The following is a 22,617-nucleotide window of genomic DNA, read 5'->3' on the forward strand; positions in this document are numbered from 1 at the left end:
GTAACCCATTTCATATGCGTTGGTGCCTTTCTAACTCAAATGTAACCATTTCCATATATGTTGATCGTTGAGAGGTATTTTTATCCCATTTGTTTGAAATCCCTTAGATATTCAAATTCGATTAAGCTAAAGCGTTTGTCCGCCGGTATGGGGTCTTCCTCAGGTACGGCGAGGTGGTGGAAAGGGTTAAAAAGATATGTTGAAACCGTTTCCAAGTCAAATTTTACCCTCTTCCATATGAGTTGAAACTTTTCATGAGTTGATACCTTTCCAATTCAAATGTAACATTTTACATATGAGGTGTAGCCTTTCCAAGTCAAATGTAATCCTTTCCATATAAGTTCATACCATTTCCATGTTAAATGTAATTCACTATTTCAATTAATTAAGGGTTTTAGTTGAGATAAAAAAGTCAGTGTCACGAATGGGATTCGAACCCACGACCTTTGGCTAGATACGCTGCTACTCTACCACTTGAGCTATCGTGACTTTGACCCACTCAGACACTAATTTCACAACTCAACCCCACCTTTTTAATTTTCCCTCCTTTTTGCCACTTTTCAATTCCTTTTTTTATCTCAACCAATACCTTAATTAATTGGCAAAGAATTTATTTGGTCAAACGGACCACGAAACCTAATAAAATGTACTTGAAAAGCTTCTTTTTCTTCGCCTAGACACCATCATCATTTCTTCAAATGTCGTGTAATCTATTTGATTCTCGGCCGGCAAATGAAATGGCCACGGAGAGCCTTAGTGAATATATACTTAATTTTTACTTGCTAAATTTAATAGTTTTCGTGGTCCGCTTGACCAATAAATCTTTCAATTAATTATAGTTTTTCGTTGAGATAAAACTACAAGTTAAATGGAATCCTCTTCATGACTTTATACCTTTCCTATTCAAATGTAATCTTTTCCCTATGAGTTGAAACTCTTTCCAAGTTAAATTTAACCTCTTCCATATGTTGAAACCACTCCCCATTACATATGTAACCAATTATATGTGAGTTGATGATGCCTTTGTAATTAAAATTTAACCATTTCCATATTAGTTAAAAACCTTACGACGTCAAATTTAATCCTTTTCATGAGTTGATACCTTTCCAATTCAAATGTAACCTTTTCCATATGAATTGAAACTCTTATTGGGTTGTCCGGAAAATAATGCAGGATTTTGGTATTAAACAAAAAAAAAGAAACTAGTTACTTTAAAGCAATGTTCTTTAATCAAAATAATTTCCCATACNGTAATCCTGTAAACGTAAACAGAATATTTTATATAGATTTTTTTTAATGAAAACTTAAAATCCTGCATTATTTTCCGGACAACCCAATATTAAGACAAATGTATCTCTTTACGTATGAATTGAATCTAATACGGTTCAGGTGATAATCGAGTCAGCTAAAGTGGGAAGAAGTTCTGGCCACTAGGTTTTTGTTCAGGTTTGGACGTGGTATTTGTTGTTTTTCATGCAGTTTTTTATGTTTATGTACTACTTAACTTATTTAATATATCTGTTGGGAAATGGTATATTTAACGTATGCAACTGTTTAAATGTGTTTGACTGAAATTTTATTTATTTGTCGTTATGCGTTTTTCGTGAGTCTTTTTCTTTTTGATCAAATGTTCAGTAATTCTGAGTTTCACCTAATCGCGTTTAAAACTAGTTCTAAACAAATTGTCTAAAAACTACAATTATGGATATAATTATTACGGGAAATTAACTTCATTTACTCAACGGTGTTAGCCTGCTTGATTAAAGGGCTTCTTGAAGGTATCAGCAGTAAGCAGTTTCTCGACTTAATTAAACCTAAAATTAGTAAATTAATCACACCATACGTGCTTATATTATTATATATGTTGAAGGAACCCTTTGAACAAAAGTGGAGAACATTTTTCAAATCAGTGTATTTTGATGTTAAAATTCTTTCACCCAAGTGGGTTTTTTACTATTGAACACTTGTTTTGTAATATAAGGGATCACAAGACTACTAATAGACTTACATAGACGATTAATTTTGGGCCAAAGCCAACATATATGTCATACTTTATAAAAAAGTTACAAAAATATTGTCATTATGCTAACATGTCAATTGTGCTTGATTGAACTTGTGAAAAGTTTGGGAAGAAACAGGGCTGCTTTATTAAATATATTACAACAGCAATTTAACAGCTATTTAAGTGGGGAATCTTAGCCCACCCAATTAAATAAAACAGAGGTCCAGCACTGCTTGGTTTTCTACCTCCTGGTTTTTCAAATCTCTCATTTTTGTATATATCTATACTATTTACTCAATGCACATTTTTGTACAGATTGCTATATATAAAATAAACTCGTTTAAACAACTTATTGTAAATAATTTATTTAGGCTTGTTGTAATTTGTTTGGGTTTTTTGTGCTAAATTATAAGATGCCAGAAGTTAATAAAAAAGGGAAATTAATCAACTCTTTCATTCAAAATGCTACCTATGCACTCGAAAAGTACTAGCAAATGACTCGTTTTCGACAATTCGTGCCTATATATCTAACTTGCATCCTATTGTCTAACAGCCTACAACTTTATAAGATAAAAGATGTATCTATTATGAATGAGAGTACAAGGACAAGTCAGAAATTAAAAAAAGAAATGTATTAGTCTGATTTAATTAACGCGTATTGAAGAATAAAAATACGTTTAAACAAAAAACAGCTGTTCAATTCATGGCTGCCATGTTGGTTACCTCCGCCCTAACGGATAGCAATGTGACTACATTTTCGACCTAATATCTAGCATTAGCCCTACCCTGTTAGATCGAGGTTGCTAGCCGATTCGTACAAGTCTTCGTCATCATTTTTCTCGATCTAACAGGACTTAACAGGCTGAAAAGAGTTAACACAAATACCCCTAATATATTATCAGTGGTTATGCTTAGTTTTCTGATACTTGATATGGCGTACATGAAAAATGGTTCTACGACAAGCACCCTATCAAAATCGCAAATGAGTACAACTACTTAGAATTAACATTAACAACCACTCTCTTGCCAGAAGCAACTTTATGGGGAAATAAAAGTAATACAAGGAGTATATGCCATTCGGGAGCAAATCTTTGACGACGTGCTTGAGTGATTCTGTTCAAATTTTTGGAAGAAACAGGGCTGCTTTATTATACATATTACTTGATTCTAATTTTGGTTCTTTTTTATATATATTAGAGCAAATGTGTTATTAGTGTATGTGAGCTGATAAGTGAATATTGAGTATACTTTCGATTGCAAATTAGATTAGAAAGGGTGATGTGTTGAGTACTCCTCACCCTAATTGAGTGATTGGCGTGTAAACAAGTTATTGTAAATAATTTATTTATTTAATTTTTTTCACATTTATTTTTTCTTTTGTTTCAGTGGCCTAAGTAATGATGTGGCAATGGGTGTTGCCTCATTTGCGACATATGTCCACTTAGTCAGCTATGTTCTCGTACTCACCGGTAAGCAAAATTTGAAAATAGTTTACAGTGACAATTTATAAACTAGCTGGCAAAAAAGTTGTAAATTCCGTCTCAGCTTGGGACACAATTCCATCCAGAATCGCTGCAAACAGAAACAATGAATTCCATATGTGGCTCCAAAATATTTCTAAACTGAAAAAATAGACTGCATAGACCTCATAGACTCCTTCCAATGAACTATTTTATTTTCATAAAAGTGAAGAAAGTTTAATCGGGGGCTTATTGTCTATTTGGGTAGCCTACCCCCTACACGCTATCATAAACTTGATATGTTAATTGTAAAGGCACTTCATCTTGACTGGGTGTTTTCTGTGCAATTTAAAGACCAGGGAGGACCTTCATACATTTGTGAATATCTCCGGTTCTCCATGGGAAGTACCTCTTAGCTGGTCCAACAACAAAAGTCTTCAGATTTTGTTCAGACCCAGCATAGCCCTGTAAACCTGTTCACTGAAGTAAGTTGTGAATGTGTGTTGCTAAATAATTCTGTGCGCTCACACACCTATTCCAGTATAGAACCACAGAAATGAAAATCTAGAAGAGTATAGAGCCATTCCTCAGATTAATTTATTTTACCACAATTCCTGAAGATCATCAATTTAGGCTATTAAGCTGGCTATGTCACTTATGCGCTGTTCTCGTCGTTATTCATTAATTTTTCTATTTTAAAACAAAAAAAAAAAAAACAATTAAAGCATAATTATAAATTAATTAATCTTTTTATGTAAGGTTTTGGTTGAAATGAAAAAGTCAGTGTCACGAGCGGGATTCGAACCCACGACCTTCGGCTAGATACGCCGCTGCTCTACAACTTGAGAGGTGGTAGAGTAACGTTCGGGGTTCGAATCCAGCTCGTGGCACTAACTTTTTCATTCCGACCAAAACCTTACATTAAAAAAAATTAATTAATTTAAAATTAAGCATTAATTGTTTGTTAAACTAAATTAATTATAACTGTTATTTTAAAGATGTTATATTAAATGTGTAAGAAGAAAAACAATTTATTATTTACTGAAACCACAAAATTATATATTGTAAATATGTATTATTTAATGATAAATTAATAAACAGAAGAAACTTTTAAAAGCTTAGAACTGGTGTAGATTTGGATAATATTATTAATTTCAAATTAGTGATTTTGTAAGGTATTAGTTGAAATGAAAAAGTCAGGGGATCGAAGTCCAGTGGTAGAGCAGTGGCGTATTTAACCGAAGGTCGTGCGTTCGAATCCCGCTCGTGGCACTAACTTTTTCATTTCAACCAAAACCTTACATAAAATGATTACCTATTGAAAGAAGTAATTTGGTCAATAGACCACTAAATAATTATAAAATTTGGCATAAAAATATTTAACACAATTCAATTAAGGTATTGGTTGAAATGAAAAAGTTAGTGTCACGAGTGGGATTCGAACCCACGATCTTCGGCTAGATACGCCGCTGTTCTACCACTCGAGCTATCGTGACTTCGATCCTCTCGGCCACTAACTTCCCATCTCAAACCCACCTTTTGAATTTTTCCTCCTTTTTGCCATTTTTCAAAAGTAATATAATCTATTTGATTCTCGGCGACAACGGAGAGCTTGAGTGAAGATATACTTCATTTTTTTACTTATTAATTCACAAGTTTTAATGGTCCGCTTGATCAATATTTCAATTTATTAAAGTTTTTAGTTGAAATAAAAACGTCAGTTCACGAGCGGGATTCGAACCCACGATCTTCGGCTAGAAACGCTGCTCTACAACTTGAGCTATGGTGACTTCGGTCCAGTTGAGATTTTTTTTAGGTTTTCGGTTTTATCTCAACTCAAAACCTTAATTAATTGAAAGATATTAATTGCTCAAGCGGACCATGAAAACTAGTGAATTTAACTAGTATTTAAATTCACACCTGCATTTTTGAGCATAATTATTTTGTTAATTGTAATGTTTGTGCAATTATTTTATTTTTGATTTGCACAATTAAGTGCTTGTATCCTATCCCATCGTGATACCATTTGTTTTTTGTCAAAATCACAGGTTTGCGTTGCTTAATGGTACAAAATTCGTTGAAACAATAGCTTATACATATATAGATTTAATTAAATAATTGCAAATAATTTGCAATGATAATTATATATGTAATATTAACATTCACAAAAGAAATAATTGGATTTTAGTAGACTTAAGACTCAACTAATATTGCATTGTGTTTTTGCCAATGATTTGTTGAACACTGTTGCTAACCAAAGTGTACATTGTAAAAAAAGTGTACAAAGAAGCAGTCAATATAGAAGTAACCAAAATGTGGTCTTTTTGCGTTGGGTTTTAGGACAAATTGTTTTATGGGTTACACATGATACGGCCGAAGGTGTTCCTTTTATCTCGCATCGAGTTGGATGGTAAATTATTCCAACGAGGAGGGTTGAGGCCGGACCATTTATCATGTCCAAGCCTGCAATCACCTAATGGCTTCTACAGGTTGAGCCTACGCACCCCCAGACTTCATTAGTCCGGTCAGCCAGCGCCTTGTTCTCCCAAACTCAATTAGTGGACGGCCAACTCGTAGGGTGTTTAGTTTCCAATTTCCGGATTTAGTCAGCTCCGGATCTTATACGGAAGCAGTTTCCTAAATGATCAAGTTTACCATGAATATTGTGCACGTTGTGTAGCTGGTTTAGATGATGTAATTTATCAGTTGTAATTAATTGCGGCTTATTAATCAAAGTGAGAAAAGAAAAAATAACCATTTCTTGGAAATAAACAATATACTTAAGGCAAAAACAAAAGAGCAGTAGGAGGTTTACTGAGCGGAATTTTATCATTTTCAATTGTTGGCTAATGCATTCTGCGAGGGACGTAGATTTGGCCGGTTTCAAGCGGTCGGAGGTCCGCGGACAGCTTGAAAGCCCCTTTCGAGAAATTGTATGAAAAACAAAGCTCGGTTGGGGGCGGTGGAGTGTTCTGAGACGATAACGTTTCACTTTTCCCGTCCGTTCAATCCGATGCAGGCCTTCCATTCGTCGGGAAAGGTCATTGCGCTGACGACTATTTATTCCCGATATGTCAGCCGTTTGCCCAATTGTTCCCTTTTGCCCCGGGGTGATAAAGAATTTTGACATACACCTGAGAAGGAAGTTATTTTAGCTTTTCATAACAACGTTTTCTGAGGTACGATCAACTCACAGTTATGCCTTATTTTTAAACGGCCAAGTTGTATCATCCCGTACACTTACGTGAGGTCCGTAAGGAAAAATATATTAATAAATGTGTGTAGTATTTAGTGACCGTCAATTAACGATTATTAAGAGATCGTGAGGTTGATCTGGTATGAAGTAGGTTTAGGAAATCATTTTCTTTATAGTGCCAACGTTTCACAAATCAGTATCACAATCGCAAAGCCTCTTTTGTTCTTAATGCATTATTTTGAGCAAAACCATGTAATAAATTATTAGTTAAATTTTATGAGCACAACCATGTAATAAATTATTAAATAAATTAATTGTTTTAAATAAAGTTATTGTTTTGATAAATTTTCTGCCTAACCATCATTTTTTTTTTTTTTGGCCTTATGATCTTTGCATATTAGCCATGACGAATTCTTATATATGTCGTTCTAATTGGGGGTTATCGGGAAAAAAGGGCCAGAGGCGACGGTGGGAATCGAACCCACGACCGCGGCTTTAAAAAATTTAATCCTTTTCATGAGACGATACCTTTTTAATTCTAATGTAACCTTTTCCAAATGAGTTGAAACCCTTTGCTAGTTAAATATAACCCCTTCAGTTGAAACCCTTTCCGAGACGAATGTAACCCATTTCATATGCGTTGGTGCCTTTCTAACTCAAATGTAACCATTTCCATATATGTTGATCGTTGAGAGGTATTTTTATCCCATTTGTTTGAAATCCCTTAGATATTCAAATTCGATTAAGCTAAAGCGTTTGTCCGCCGGTATGGGGTCTTCCTCAGGTACGGCGAGGTGGTGGAAAGGGTTAAAAAGATATGTTGAAACCGTTTCCAAGTCAAATTTTACCCTCTTCCATATGAGTTGAAACTTTTCATGAGTTGATACCTTTCCAATTCAAATGTAACATTTTACATATGAGGTGTAGCCTTTCCAAGTCAAATGTAATCCTTTCCATATAAGTTCATACCATTTCCATGTTAAATGTAATTCACTATTTCAATTAATTAAGGGTTTTAGTTGAGATAAAAAAGTCAGTGTCACGAATGGGATTCGAACCCACGACCTTTGGCTAGATACGCTGCTACTCTACCACTTGAGCTATCGTGACTTTGACCCACTCAGACACTAATTTCACAACTCAACCCCACCTTTTTAATTTTCCCTCCTTTTTGCCACTTTTCAATTCCTTTTTTTATCTCAACCAATACCTTAATTAATTGGCAAAGAATTTATTTGGTCAAACGGACCACGAAACCTAATAAAATGTACTTGAAAAGCTTCTTTTTCTTCGCCTAGACACCATCATCATTTCTTCAAATGTCGTGTAATCTATTTGATTCTCGGCCGGCAAATGAAATGGCCACGGAGAGCCTTAGTGAATATATACTTAATTTTTACTTGCTAAATTTAATAGTTTTCGTGGTCCGCTTGACCAATAAATCTTTCAATTAATTATAGTTTTTCGTTGAGATAAAACTACAAGTTAAATGGAATCCTCTTCATGACTTTATACCTTTCCTATTCAAATGTAATCTTTTCCCTATGAGTTGAAACTCTTTCCAAGTTAAATTTAACCTCTTCCATATGTTGAAACCACTCCCCATTACATATGTAACCAATTATATGTGAGTTGATGATGCCTTTGTAATTAAAATTTAACCATTTCCATATTAGTTAAAAACCTTACGACGTCAAATTTAATCCTTTTCATGAGTTGATACCTTTCCAATTCAAATGTAACCTTTTCCATATGAATTGAAACTCTTATTGGGTTGTCCGGAAAATAATGCAGGATTTTGGTATTAAACAAAAAAAAAGAAACTAGTTACTTTAAAGCAATGTTCTTTAATCAAAATAATTTCCCANATGAGTAATCCTGTAAACGTAAACAGAATATTTTATATAGATTTTTTTTAATGAAAACTTAAAATCCTGCATTATTTTCCGGACAACCCGATACTATCGATTAACGGTCACTAATCTCTACACTTTTTTAAAAAGGATTGATCTCCACACTCACCCCATCATTTATAATTTCCGTGTAATAAACGTTAGTTAAATTCATTATTTCCAAAAATGGTATTCCGGTGTTTTGATCAATTTTCTACCGAACCATTAAAATTATTTTTTTTAAATAAAAACTAATGAATTTTTGATCTCGGTTACTTTGTTTCTCATTTTAGTTAACTCCCGACAGAGGGGTATCCATGTCGTATTGTACTTTTTTTCTATTTATCAGTATATCGTATAAAATCTTTAAAAAAAGTATTAAAAAAATTCTGGTTAATCGGTGGAATACTGGATAATCTTCCATCAAACTACACATGCTATTAATAATCTAATCCAAATTAGGGTAGATGGGGTACTTTTATAGATATTCGGCCACCATTGATTTTGTTATTTGTGTTTTTGCTGTTTTTCGGTGTAAACCTCCTACAGCGTTTGCTTTTATTTTATTTTTTATTTATCAAATTATTTGTTTTAATAAATTTCTAAATTAATATTTTTTTTTCTACCACAACAGGTCCCCTTACAGATCTTTAGCCGTTATAATTATAATTATATTATAACGTTTCCGGGATGGACCGCTCCTGAGGGGTTTAATAACAATTTTTATAGAGAATTTTTGGCGGCTAGAACATTTTTAAACAATATAAACAGACTATTTTGACTAGTAATAAAAACATGAGCACAATGAAACAATTAAATAAAAAGATTGTTAAATAGATCTTACTAGCTTAAATAAACCCTTTAGGCTATATACCTGTATAAATCTAAACAAACATTTCATATAAATTATTTAAATATATACATTATTACTTAGACTAGATATTTCATATAAGTAATTCAATTGTATACTCATATAAACATGCGAATAATGAAAACAAAATAACTTAATTTACTAAAACGTGCTAGCTTAAATAACCTTAACGGACTATATACATTTATAACTTTAAATATAACTTCTCAAATATATAATTTAACTATGTACATATATATAACATAAAAAACAAGACATTTCATTTAAATAATTCGATTATATACATGTACAGTTATTAATAAAATGACTATATTGACTAGGGAATTAACATAGTGATCATAAAAACATATGAATAACAAACTTAACTACTTAATACTACCAGTTTAAATACATGATTAAACTATGTACATTTATTTTTTAACTGCCATTTTAAATAAATAATTTAACTATATACATTCATAATTTACACAATCAGTTCAAATAAACAGTTCACTAACACACATTCTGCTTGGGAGGGTGATGATGACACTATATTTCATCATCACCCCTCACCACTTATACAAATAACTATACGCACTCAAACAAACCATATAATCACAAAACACATATAACATATGTTTATACAATAAACAATGTAAAATCCCGACGTCATTCACATAACGGCCGAGAATCAATCTTAAATTGGGCATGCTTACAAGAGGTCTGTAAGGAGCCAAGGCATGACATCTTCGCCAAAGATAAATTTGTTATCATTATATGAAATTGCAACTAATTCTACGGAAATATGTTTCTAAGATTGTGCCTATCGCCATTAATGTTCCTTCTCTTTATATTGTACAAACCTAGAACTTAATAATAAAAATAAATAAAAACATTTTCATTAAAACAAAAATTTCATTACCACATTGCAGTATTGCAAATTTTTCACTGATGGCTACAGTTAAATCGTTTATTGTAGAATATGTTCAACCGAAGTCATTGTAGAAAGGAGAAAACCTTAATAAATTTAAATTTATGAACGACTCTTAACTTGTCCCCTGCGATTAAAGTTAAATGCTTTTAGAGGAAATCGCCTTTTTAAGTATGAAAAAGAGTCGAAAATACAATATCTCGTTTCCCCCTGTGTTTATTATTCAGGTAGTTTTAAGTTCTGAATAGTAGTATTATTTAATAGGCATTGTACGACCATTTCGACAACCTATCTTTTAAAATCATATAAATAATTTATTTGTTTGTATGATAATTAATTATGATTGCGTAAAAGGTGAACAGCCGTAAACTATAGATTTACCACACCATTCAAACATTATTTCTGTATAGATCAAAAGTTTAGAGTTAAAAATTATTACCCGACGTTAAGAAAAGCGTAAAGTTTTATCCTGCAATAACTTTTTTTGAAATGGCAATCAATTTAATTCAAATGGTTCCCTGTCAACAAAAAAGCAGTAAAAAACAGCATGGTTAAAGGCTACTTGAAACAAATCTGTGATAACGTACAATATTTTGTTTATCTTGTTATTTAGCAAATATTTTTCAAATAATGATAAAGACAGAGACGTGCTCGCATAAAACAAAACGGATTTTCGATAATGAAATGTTTTAAGGGTGATGATATTTAATAAGCTCTAGTTCGATGGGTATCAAATTTCCCTTCTCTTCAGTTCCTTTCATAATCACGTTTTTAGATCATCGAATATTCCCTGTAGCCCAGGAGATTCTGCAGAAAGAAAAATACAAAAAATATATGTAATAATATTACTTTACGGATTAATTATTAACAAGGAAGTATGGCCAACTTGTTGCCTTCAATAAGTAACTAAAGGACTGTTGTAGACGTCATTATGACGTCATACTCTGGGTTCTACGTATCACGAGTTGAATTCCCACCGTCGCCGCTGGACTTTCTGACACTTAATGGCAGCGGCCGCCTGATTATTAATATGCATAATTATAAATATAGTTGCAGCAAAAGATACAGACAAAACCATCCAGACAAAGATAAAAAGCCTTAAGTTTAACGAAGAGATATAGATAATAATGGGGATTGCACAATAGAACGAAAATGTAATAATTAATAGGGGGGAAGTGACCGACTACTTTTAACCTTAAGCTTAGATGCGCCGAGAAATTGGTTGGTTACATGAATAGGATAAATATGGTCGCACTTACGTGACCCCGCAATCCCTTTCAGACTTGATTATTCCTTCTTGAGTGAACGTATTTATTAGCTTGAGCGTAAGAGAAAGTATGTGCGAATGGGTTCGTCTTATAAATACGGTACCTCATAGACCTAAGATTATTCAATTTACAAGTTGATTGGGGGCGAGATTCTGGCTAAATAGCCCAATGCCTGGACACTGTTTTAAATGTAATTATTGTGGTAGTCCTTTCAGAAGCTGGGAAGCAAGGTGTAAGTCCAAAGAATTTTTAATTTTGGTAGAAGTCAGAACACAAGAGAACTTCTTATTCTTTTGATAATTACGATGTTATTATGACATACATGGAAATTACGAAGCGTGGGGGGGGGAAACGGGTAAGGAATAAGGATAAAACCGTCGGCCACAAGGCCTTCTGCACCTCCACCTGAGTAGATCTATTGTTGTTCACCTGCTTGTTACAACTCATTGGCCAGCTGCAAGTTTTTAATCATCTTCCAAGGCTTGCCAGTGGCTCCTTAGTGCAGGATCTTGCTTGTGGTTTCTCCTGTCCTAGTTGTAATAATCTGTCCAAACAAAAACATTTACAAAAACATAAAATGTGTTATGTATTGTCCTCCTCTTCCTGGCAGTAATTGCAGTGTTCATTTTTGTCTGTACTCCTGCCCGGTGCGTCGGGAGACGGGAAACAAAAGCCTTAACTTTCTGACGGTCAGGTTCAGGCCATCTGACTACCAGGATGTCTGTGTAGTCAGTTCAATGAAAACATGAAATGTTAGTGAAATGTCTTTCAGATACAGGGTGTATTTTATGAAGTAAAAAGTAGTAAAAATCCAACATTATTTTAACCCACACTTTAAGAAAAAACATATTACTACAATATTTTTATGAATAACCTGTATTCGGCCAGGATTGTGTGCTTCTAGAAGCACTTACGGAGATAAAGACCATTTTTTGGGAAAAATTTTATTTTAAATTAAACTAATGTCTATTTAGCATATAACGGAAGTAGTTTTATGAGATTCTGAGCTTTAGAAATATTGTTAATAATTTTTTGAACGTTGATATAAATTGTTTTGACGTATCTCCCTTAGATGATCTTACTGCAGGCCATTGATGGGAGTGTCAGTGGCTGCAACGGTTTAGGCGTTGACAGAAGCTCATCACTGTAAGGTAAAGGTCCGGAATGAACAAAAATACCTGACCCCAAAGAGGGTCATCTCTACCCTTCTCTGTATATTTACAATATATTGTTTTAACGATTAGGTGTACGAATGTATTTATTACAGTAAGGAGGGTGGGGTTTATGAATTATTGAGCACACTGAGTACCCACTATCTTATAGTAGGTGTATATTATTCTGAATGTTTACGTTTTAAATATGTTGTTTGATGCGTGATCACCCAGAAGATGATGTGATACGCGTCTGTCATACCAATACCGTAAAGATACTGTTATGTCAGACCAATACCAATACCGTTCATACTGATCGATAACGACCAAATTATATATACATTGTTTTATTATATTATCAGTTATCAATATTTTTGTAAACCGGCTGAAGATGCCGAAACGCTGAAACCATGACGGACCAACCAGAAAGTATAAGCAGAACAGGATGGCCGGTAAAACTAAATTCCAGGTTCATCACTTTGCAGACCACTTGCAGGAATCTCACAATGAATAGATAAATATATAATCCAATTTTCCATAAGATAGTCTTACCACGTGCACTTCTGCCCCATGCTATGCAACGCTACGCTCTGCGATCCCCACTGTCCATCTTTTCGTCGGGTCGCATCGAGTACAGTCAAAGACAAAAGAACCGGATATTCACATTTTTATTCAAACTACATGTATTATTTACGTTATATTAACAATCAAATCAGAAATTCATTAGTTTTTAAAATTAATTTTAATGGTTTAGTAGAAAATTTATCAAAACACACATGTATTATTGTCGTTATATCAATTACAACATACTTATTTCAATATAAACCAAATTAACCAAGATGAAATATTCGTTAGTTTTTAATTATTTAATTTTTTTTAATTTTTATTTAGGAAACGTGAGATGCGGTCTGGTGTGATGTAGGTTTCAGAAAAACATTTTCTTTATTGTGCCAACGTTTCGATCTTTACTGAGATCATCTTCAGGGCCTGGGATTTGCAAACATTGTTTACATATACAATTAGATTTTGGATGTGGAAAAGTGCACAATTACGCAGAAGATAAACACTTTCAGTAAGTAGAAATACTTTGATTGAATATATAAAAAATATATTTTGCATTGTATAAATTCACTTTTCCACATCCAAAATGTAATTGTTATATGTAAACATTGTTTGTAAATCCCAGGCCCTGAAGATGATCTCAATAAAGATCGAAACGTTGGCACGATAAAGAAAATGTTTTTCTGAAACCTACGTCACACCAGACCGCATCTCACGATTCCTAAATAAATATCGATTAACGATCACTAATCACCACACACTTTTTTAAAATTAATTTTGATGGTTTGGTAGAAAATTTATCAAAACAGCGGAATACCATTTTTTGATATAATAAATTAAACTAACAATTTATTACACGGTTTTGCTGATAAAATTTAATCAACTATTTACTTCATGGTTTTTCTAGTAAAGTTACACCATTTTGGTCCAGTAGCGTTAGAACCGGACACTCATATTTTTTGTAGTTTATTTCAAACTAAGTATATGTAACTTTGTCGTTATATTAATTACAATATTCCTATTTTAATGTAAACCAAATTGAACGAGATCAAAAATTCATATGTTTTTATAAAAAATATTTAATTATGATGGTTAGGAAGAAAATTTATCAAAATAGCAGAATAACTTTATTTAAAACAAATAAATTTACGTCACAATTTATTACATGGTTGTGCTCATAAAATTTAATTAACAATTTATTTCATGGGTTTGCTCAAAATAATGCATTAAGAACACAAGAGGCGTTGTGTCTGTGGTATTGATTTGTGATACACGCTGTGTGACTGTACGTGCGTGCGCTTGATGTCGCATGAATGTGCACACCCTACCAAAACATGACAAGGCGTCGGGTAGCATCGGGTAGCGTCGCATAGCGTTGCATCGGGTAAGTGTATTAATGGCTTAAGAAATGTAGAATATCATACTAAACAGGCATAGGCATGGGCCATCTTCAGTGAAGTGCAGAATGAACATCTGTGTGATCATTCAGACACACTGAAGAACATGCTTTTTACTCATGTACTAATTAAATAGAACTCGTAAAAAAAGGAAGTAATGCTCAATTTTACAGTTGATAAAATAACATCAATGAAAATATTTAGAAAATTATATAAAAACGTTTGTATTTTTACTCTTATTTTGTGTGATCGCCAGTTCACTTTTCTACCAAAGGATGCCGTAATTAAACAGAATAACAGCAGATAAACAAACTTTTGACACGGTACGTTCAGTCTCAACGAAAGTTGGTAGCTATAATTCGCTTAGTGGACGTCGAATAAAACTCCATCCACGGGCGGGTATAAAGGTGCCTCAGGCCCTACTTACCCGGTCGTATACACGAATTAGTACCTTCATTACCCTCCTAATTGTTCTCACCTCCTCCGTGTTATGCCTGAATTCCCTACGAGATGAGGATTGTTTTCAACAACCCCCTCACTGTTGTTCAAAACTGAAACTTCCTTCCAATTAGGTAATTCGATAGTTGCGTAACCATATACGGCCAAGTATAAACGAGGTGTGCCAAGAAGGGTCTGAGAAATGAAAATCGAATCAATGTCAAGTACACGGCGAGGGTAGAAGTAGATGGTTGAAGTTTCGAAACCTGAGGTTAGTTTTGTTGCCTAGTCTGTCTACTGCATAATCCACCCTTGCTTATAGAAAGTCTTATGTAAAAAAATGGTTTAGTTCTTCTAAACAATGATCCACAGCTTAGACATTGCCAGCTTGTAGCCAATGTAGCAAAATACGACTACCACTTTTGGTTTGCCCATAGCCATAAGTAGGGATGGCAACGTTATACCGATATATCATATAGTAGTATGTGGCATATATATCGATATATTTCTACAAATATCGAGTATATACTGTACCAGACCGCATTTCACGATTTCTGAATAATTAAGTTTCTATCTTTATTGATATCATCTTCAGGGCCTGGGATTTATAAACATTGTTTAAATTTTACAAATACATGAATGAAAAATGAATTCATACAACGCGAGAAATTTTCGATTAAAAAAAATTAAATCATTTTATTTGTATTTATACAGTGCTATAAAATTTTATATTAAAAAAATGAATTCATACAACGCTAGAAATTTTAGATTTAAAAAATCAAATCATTTTATTTGAATTTATACAATGCTAGAAAATTTTATAAAAAAATGAATTTATACAATGCTAGAAAATTTTATAAAAAAATGAATTTATACAATGCTAGAAAATTAATTTTTTTTATATAAAATTTTCTAGCATTGTATAAATTCAAATAAAATGATTTGATTTTTTTTAATCTAAAATTTCTAGCGTTGTATAAATTCATTTTTTTAGTATAAAATTTTATAGCATAGTATAAATTCAATTTTTTTAATATAAAATTTTATAGCATTATATGAATTCAAATAAAATGATTTGATTTTTTTAAATCTAAAATTTCTAGCGTTGTATAAATTCATTTTTTTAGTATAAAATTTTATAGCACAGTATAAATTCATTTTTTTAGGATAAAATTTTATAGCACAGTATAAATTCATTTTTTTAATATAAAATTTGATAGCATTGTATAAATCCATTTTTTTAATATAAAATTTTCTAGCATTATATGAATTCAAATAAAATGATTTGATTTTTTTAAATCTAAAATTTCTAGCGTTTTATAAATAAATTTTTTTAGTATAAAATTTTATGGCATAGGATAAATTAATTTTTTTAATATAAAATTTTATAGCATTGTATAAATTCAAATAAAATGATTTAATTTGTTTTAATCGAAAATTTCTAGCGTTGTATAAATTCATTTTTTCACATCCTACATATATTTGTAAATTTAAACAATGTTTATGAATCCCAGGCCCTGAAGATGATCTCAATAAAGATCGAAACGTTGGCACGATAAAGAAAATGTTTTCCTAAAACCTACGTCACACCAGACCGCATCTCACGATCTCCAAATAAACATTTACATGTATTTTGCTTTAATTTTTTTAATGGTAGTAAATTTTGATTATTTCTTTGTCCTCTAATTCCTAAAACCTGATGATAAAGAAAATATTTTTCTAAAGTCTATGTCACACCAGATCGCATCTCACGATCTACGAATAATCATTGATTAACGGCCACTAAACACCACACATTTAAAAAAAAATATTGTACACTTTGTCGATCACGCTTACAACGATATTTTTAACGCTTACACACTCGTGGAAACAGGATAGAATTTCGTACAATATGCTGATTTCAAAGGTCAAACAAGAACGAAAACCGATACGGGCTCGGGTGAAAATATTTGCCCAACGTCGTCAGACTAAGAGGCATTATTATTAATAAGCAAGGGCGGAGTGGCAGAGCGGAAGTTCACTCGGAACCAATATTAACTGAAAGGCAAAGTTTTCCGATCCGGGATGAGCGAAAGTGACTGGAAGAGGCTTATAAATAGCAAAGAAGCGCGAGCTGAGTCAAGGCAAACTTTTATCTTTCGTGTAATATACTTTGGACGGAAAACGAAGGGCTTGTTTTAATTTTCATAAGCCTCCCACCTCCGACGAACCTTCTGCCGTTTTGCTCCTTTCCACTCTTTGCCACTTGGGCCATTCTTACCTTTATTCGAAAAAACCGAGTATTTTCATACTTGATTTTTATCCACTGTTTTTTTTAAAGAAATATTTATCCTGCATGGTACTGCAGATTTGCAATTATTCGTTCTGCACTTGATTGTTTGACAGCCCTTTTTAGTTGTAAACTAGCCTGCATCTGGAAATCTTACAATCCTGGTTACGACTATCACTTCTCTACCCCATGGAAATTCTCTCTTAAGAATTATTCTTAATCCGAAAACACAATACTGGTTCTTACAAATCCATGAGCCTTTTGCATATAATAAGATTCTAAAAAAAAATACTGTTTCTCCGCGTGTACTTCCTTTCTCTCTGTATATTTTACGAGGGTATTTCAACTACGAGGTTACTTGATCCTTCAAGATTCCTCATTTGTAAGTATGTATATATGTCGGTTTTGAATGCAGGGCCACTAGATTCGAACCCGGGACCTTTACCTTACAGTGTTGAAAGCCGTGTCAATGTCTAAACCGTTGCGGCCACCGACGCCCCCGTCATATGTATTGTCTCTTGAATAGTCAAGGGAGAACGTAAAACCAAACCGTTCTACTAAAATATATCATATTGATCTTTCAGTCCTACCTTCTCCTCAATTACTCTTTATCATCAGTTCGGCTTTTGGAAGTGCGTCTATCCTTCATCAAGGGTCGATGGGAAATTGAGCCGATCTCACCGCTACGTGGGATGGGATTGCCCGCCAACCTTCATCCCTGATGTAAAAGAGCCGGTCAAAGAGAAGTGAGTTGGGCAACGGTCATGTATACAGAGCCGGTCGGTAAATAAATCCGGCTGAGTCTGAAGATGAGAAAACGACATCAAACCTTCGATGTCCGATCTTTTAACTTTTATATATTTATTATTAAAGTAATGTAATACTTTTATTTATAAGAAAAAAACAAGAAATAAACAAATTAGAAAAAAAAATTAAGTGTGTGAGTGCGAAATAAATATTTGTGGATTTTAAAAGAATGTTTGTGTTGTGATTTTGAACACGCATGTTCATTTTGAAAATAGATCATCTCTCGTGGAAAATTAATTCTTGTGCACCAGAAGGGGTTAAAATTGTCTAAAACAACGTTTTTTATCCCACAAGACTCTTTGCTAGTAGCAAAACAAGATTGGTAAAAATGTGTGGTGCTTAATGACCGTAAGTTGATTGTTCGGAGATCGTGAGATGCAGTCTGGTGTGACGCAGGTTTCAGAAAAATATTTTCTTTATCGTGCCAACGCTTCGATCTTTATTGAGATCATCTTCTGGGCCTGGGATTTATAAACATAGTTTAAATTTTACAAACACATGTAGAATGTGATAAAAATGAATTTATACAATGCTAAAAAATTTTAGATCTAAAAAAAATTATACAATGCTAGAAATCATGGTTGAGGCTAATGTATAACTAGGCAAAAAAAAAAAATAACGTAGAATGTGATAAAAATGAATTTATACAATGCTAAAAAATTTTAGATCTAAAAAAAATTATACAATGCTAGAAAATTTTAGATTAAAAAAAAGAATGAATTTGTACAATGCTAGATATTTAGAGATTAAAACAAAATTAAATTTAAAAAATGGATTTATACAATGCTAGAAATTTCAGAATCAATTATGCTATTTGAACTCACTCAAAGTGTTTGTTTTCTGCGTAATTGTGCCATTCTTGCGTGTCGTGTTGAGAGTGCCAGTGAGATATTGCTGATTTATGTTTATATACGTTGGATTTTGAAGAAGTGTGGAGGGAAGTCGGGAATATAATTATAATAATATTAATATTATAAATAGTTTTATTGATTATTATTAGAGAAATCAGAGGTTATAGATTTAAATATATATTTAGTAAAAAATTAAAACTAGAATTTTAATTCATACGTCCTAAACGTGGACAGATATAACCGAACATGGAAATAAGTTATAATAGCCTTCTTTGTTTATGTTTCATTTCCGACTTAATCTGTAATAATTATTTGTAAAAAGTGCTATTTATTTATAAAAAACTATTATATTTAGAATTTAAAAAAGAGATAGTAAAACTAACCAAAAGAAAGAAAACGTTTTCGTTTTTATTGAAAAAAGGCAAATTTTTACCTTTTTTTGACAACTAAATGACCTTCAAAAACGCTAAAATATTGTAATTTTTTAGATTTTTTTATCCTTTATCAAAAACAAACCTTATTGAAGAAGAAATGCTTATAAAAATTAAAATCGATCAGTAGATGTATGGTTAAGCAAAAAAAATTGAGTAATTGGCATAATAATTAGACTAAACTAATAAAACATTCAGAACAATATAACTGCATCCTTTTTAAATAGATAGTTTGTACTCACAGTAAGTTGTTTTCCAACGATCCGGATTTCGAGCTTTTCGCTTCATCAGGTTGAAGGAGGATTGAATAGGATAACATTAAATATAGGACAAAGCAGTAGAGAAATAAAAACGAGAGTTAAAGAACACTTGCCTACAAATTACAAATTTAGGTTAAAAAAAGCATTGTATAAATTCATTTTTTATTCTAAAATTTTCTAGCCTTGTATACATTCATTGTTTTGTCTAAACTTTTCTAGCATTGCATAAATTCATGTTATTTATTTAATTTTTTTTAATCTAAAATTTCTAGCGTTGTACAAATTCATTTTTTCACATTCTACATGTATTTGTAAAATTAAACCATGTTTATAAATCCCAGGCTCTGAAGATGATGTCAATAAAGATCGAAACGTTGGCAGGATAAAGAATTTTTTTTTTAAAACCTACGTCACACCAGACTGCATCTCACGATCTCCAAATAATCATTGGTAAAAATTCTATAAAATTAAAATTTTGATGACTTTTCAAAATGACCAATTATGTCGACAGCGCACGAAGAAAACGTTTAAGTGAATGTGTTCACCGGGCAAGTGTGTGTTTGCAACTTTTTATGAATAACTTCAAATATCGCATTCAGTATATAATGGAATCAAAAGAGATCAAATAGGGGTGAGTTTTAATGTAGTTAAGCAATTTATACTTGAAGTAGACATTCCCAACAAGCGCTCACAAAACAAGCTTTCGTCAGGTCGCAGTTATCAGTATACGAGAATCACGGAATCAGCAACATTCAGATCGTTGACAGACTCAGTGCTGTGTACACTAAAGTTCACCGTTACTGACTAACGAATTATTTGTTTAAAATTGATTGATGTGTTTTTGACGACATTGCACTAACCACCCCTAACCATTCAATGTGGCACCGCCCGGACAACAAAAATCAAATGCAATTCCCTTTCTTCTTGAAAGAACAAGGAAGGGAAATGGATCACATTTTCATTGATAACAATAAATGTTTTAATTAAAAATTTGACATGTACGATATTTTTGAGTTGCTGCTCTCGAACCCACGATATCAGGTTTTTCAACATTGTAAAGAAGTTCTTTTCAATTAATTTACCTTTAATTAAAGTTTTGGTTGAGATAAAAAAGTGTCACGAAATTCGAATTAAATAATCGAATTAATGACAGATTAATTAATTGAAAAAAATTTATTTGGTCAATCGGCCCAAGGAACCTAACAAGTATAAAGAAGGTTTCACTAAGAAAAGTGCTAAAAAATATAAAAGAGAGTATAACTTTGGAATACATTGCACGAGCCACAATTGAGTGTTTCGAAACAAAAATTGATTTTACCATCTTTATGTAAGACATTGGTTGAAATGAAAAAGTTCCACTCGGACTTTCCGATTTCCCATCTCAACCTACCTTCGAATTTCTCCTCCCTTTTACCATTTTTCAAATGTCCTGTAATCAGGATTCGATTCTCGGGGACAAATGAAATAGCCACGGAGAGCGGAGTGAAGATATACTTCATTTAACTTATTAAATCCATTAGCTTTCGTGGTCGGATTGACCAAATAACATCTTTAAATAAATTAATCTTTAAGTAAGGTATTGGTTGAGATAAAAAAGTCAACGTCGCGAGGGGAATTCGAACCCACGACCTTCGGCTCAATACCGCTTCTCTAACCACTTGAGCAATCGTGACTTCGATCCACTAGAACACCAACTCCCCATCACAACTTACCTTTTGAATTTTCCCTCCTTTTTGCCATTGTTCAAATATCGTGTAATCAGAATTCGATTCACGGGGACAAACGAAAATGATGATTGAAGTCACGATAGCTCAAGTAGTAGAGAAGCGGCGTATTTGGCCGAAGGTCGTGGGTTCGAATCCCGCTCCTGACTCTAACTTTTTCATTTCAACCAAGATTAAAAATTAATTGAAAGAAATTATTTGGTGGCTCTCTCACATTATACATTCACGCCGATAAGTATATTCACTTTTAACACACGCTAGGGGCACAAAACTATGCCTTCAATAATAAACATAAATCCAATAAAACAACTCTGCATCCTCCAAAAATTGAAATAGGGGATCTAAATAATTGCTAATTTGATGAACCACAATTCTCATATCAGGTGGAATTCCTACACGCTCTCTATATATACAGCCAAGGAATCGCACCCTTCAATCAGGTGGGACTCATCGACCACTCTTTCTCCACATGCCAAATAAATTGGATTTTAGTCAAATATAATTTTTGCCTAATTTATTAGAAGACGCAAAGGAAAAATCGGTTTAGTTCTTTTCATCCTTTCATTGCCTTAAGGTAAACAAAGCTTTATTTAACGCATTCGGTGCTTTACCCACATCTTTTATCAGCTAACAATGGGCTGGAGAAAGCTAGATCGTAGGGGGTGGAGTTTTAACCCTTTTGTACTTGATTATCCATTTAACAGGCCGGTTAAGATTTGACGCGGTTTCGTCGGCCGTCGAGGATCGATAAGCTGGCACCTCATCAACGCCCTCGTTACAACCCTCTTTTGTCAGCCACCTCATTACCATCTCCCGAATCTTAATTTTCTGAGCGGGGTTGGCAGGTGTAAAGTTGTGTAAGAGAAGACTTTTGTACTTTACTCATTTATGAAAACAATGGGCGAGTCACATAGCGACAGTTTTCAATCAATAAACTTCCTCTTCCGTCCTTTTCTTTGAAGAATTCGGAATATTAAAAGATAAGCCTTGTCAGCGATTTCAATGTTGCTGGAAGTTTTTATCATACTCTCGCTCTCATATTATTTAACGAGATACGAGTTTTATTTAAACATATATTTAAGTTCTATTGTGAGTAGTTAAAAAATCTATAATTGATGGCACTCTCAAA

General features: G+C 32.9%; 1 protein-coding gene across 3 annotated transcripts in view; it reads left to right on the top strand.

Annotated features, from left to right (window-relative positions):
* LOC106669079 overlaps positions 1 to 22,617 on the top strand; it is a 156,587-nt gene that overhangs the window by 56,088 nt on the left and 77,882 nt on the right. For all 3 annotated transcript variants that reach the window (XM_014398341.2, XM_014398342.2, XM_014398343.2), the window contains exon 3: positions 3,389 to 3,471. In XM_014398341.2, coding sequence (XP_014253827.1) covers positions 3,411 to 3,471 — 61 coding nt within the window. In that variant the 5' untranslated portion in view covers positions 3,389 to 3,410. The remainder of the gene's footprint in view (positions 1 to 3,388; positions 3,472 to 22,617) is intronic.

The sequence above is a fragment of the Cimex lectularius genome, unplaced genomic scaffold (assembly GCF_000648675.2).
Source record: "Cimex lectularius strain Harlan isolate CLEC.00 unplaced genomic scaffold, Clec_2.1 scaffold53, whole genome shotgun sequence".
Classification (NCBI taxonomy): Eukaryota; Metazoa; Arthropoda; class Insecta; order Hemiptera; family Cimicidae; genus Cimex; species Cimex lectularius.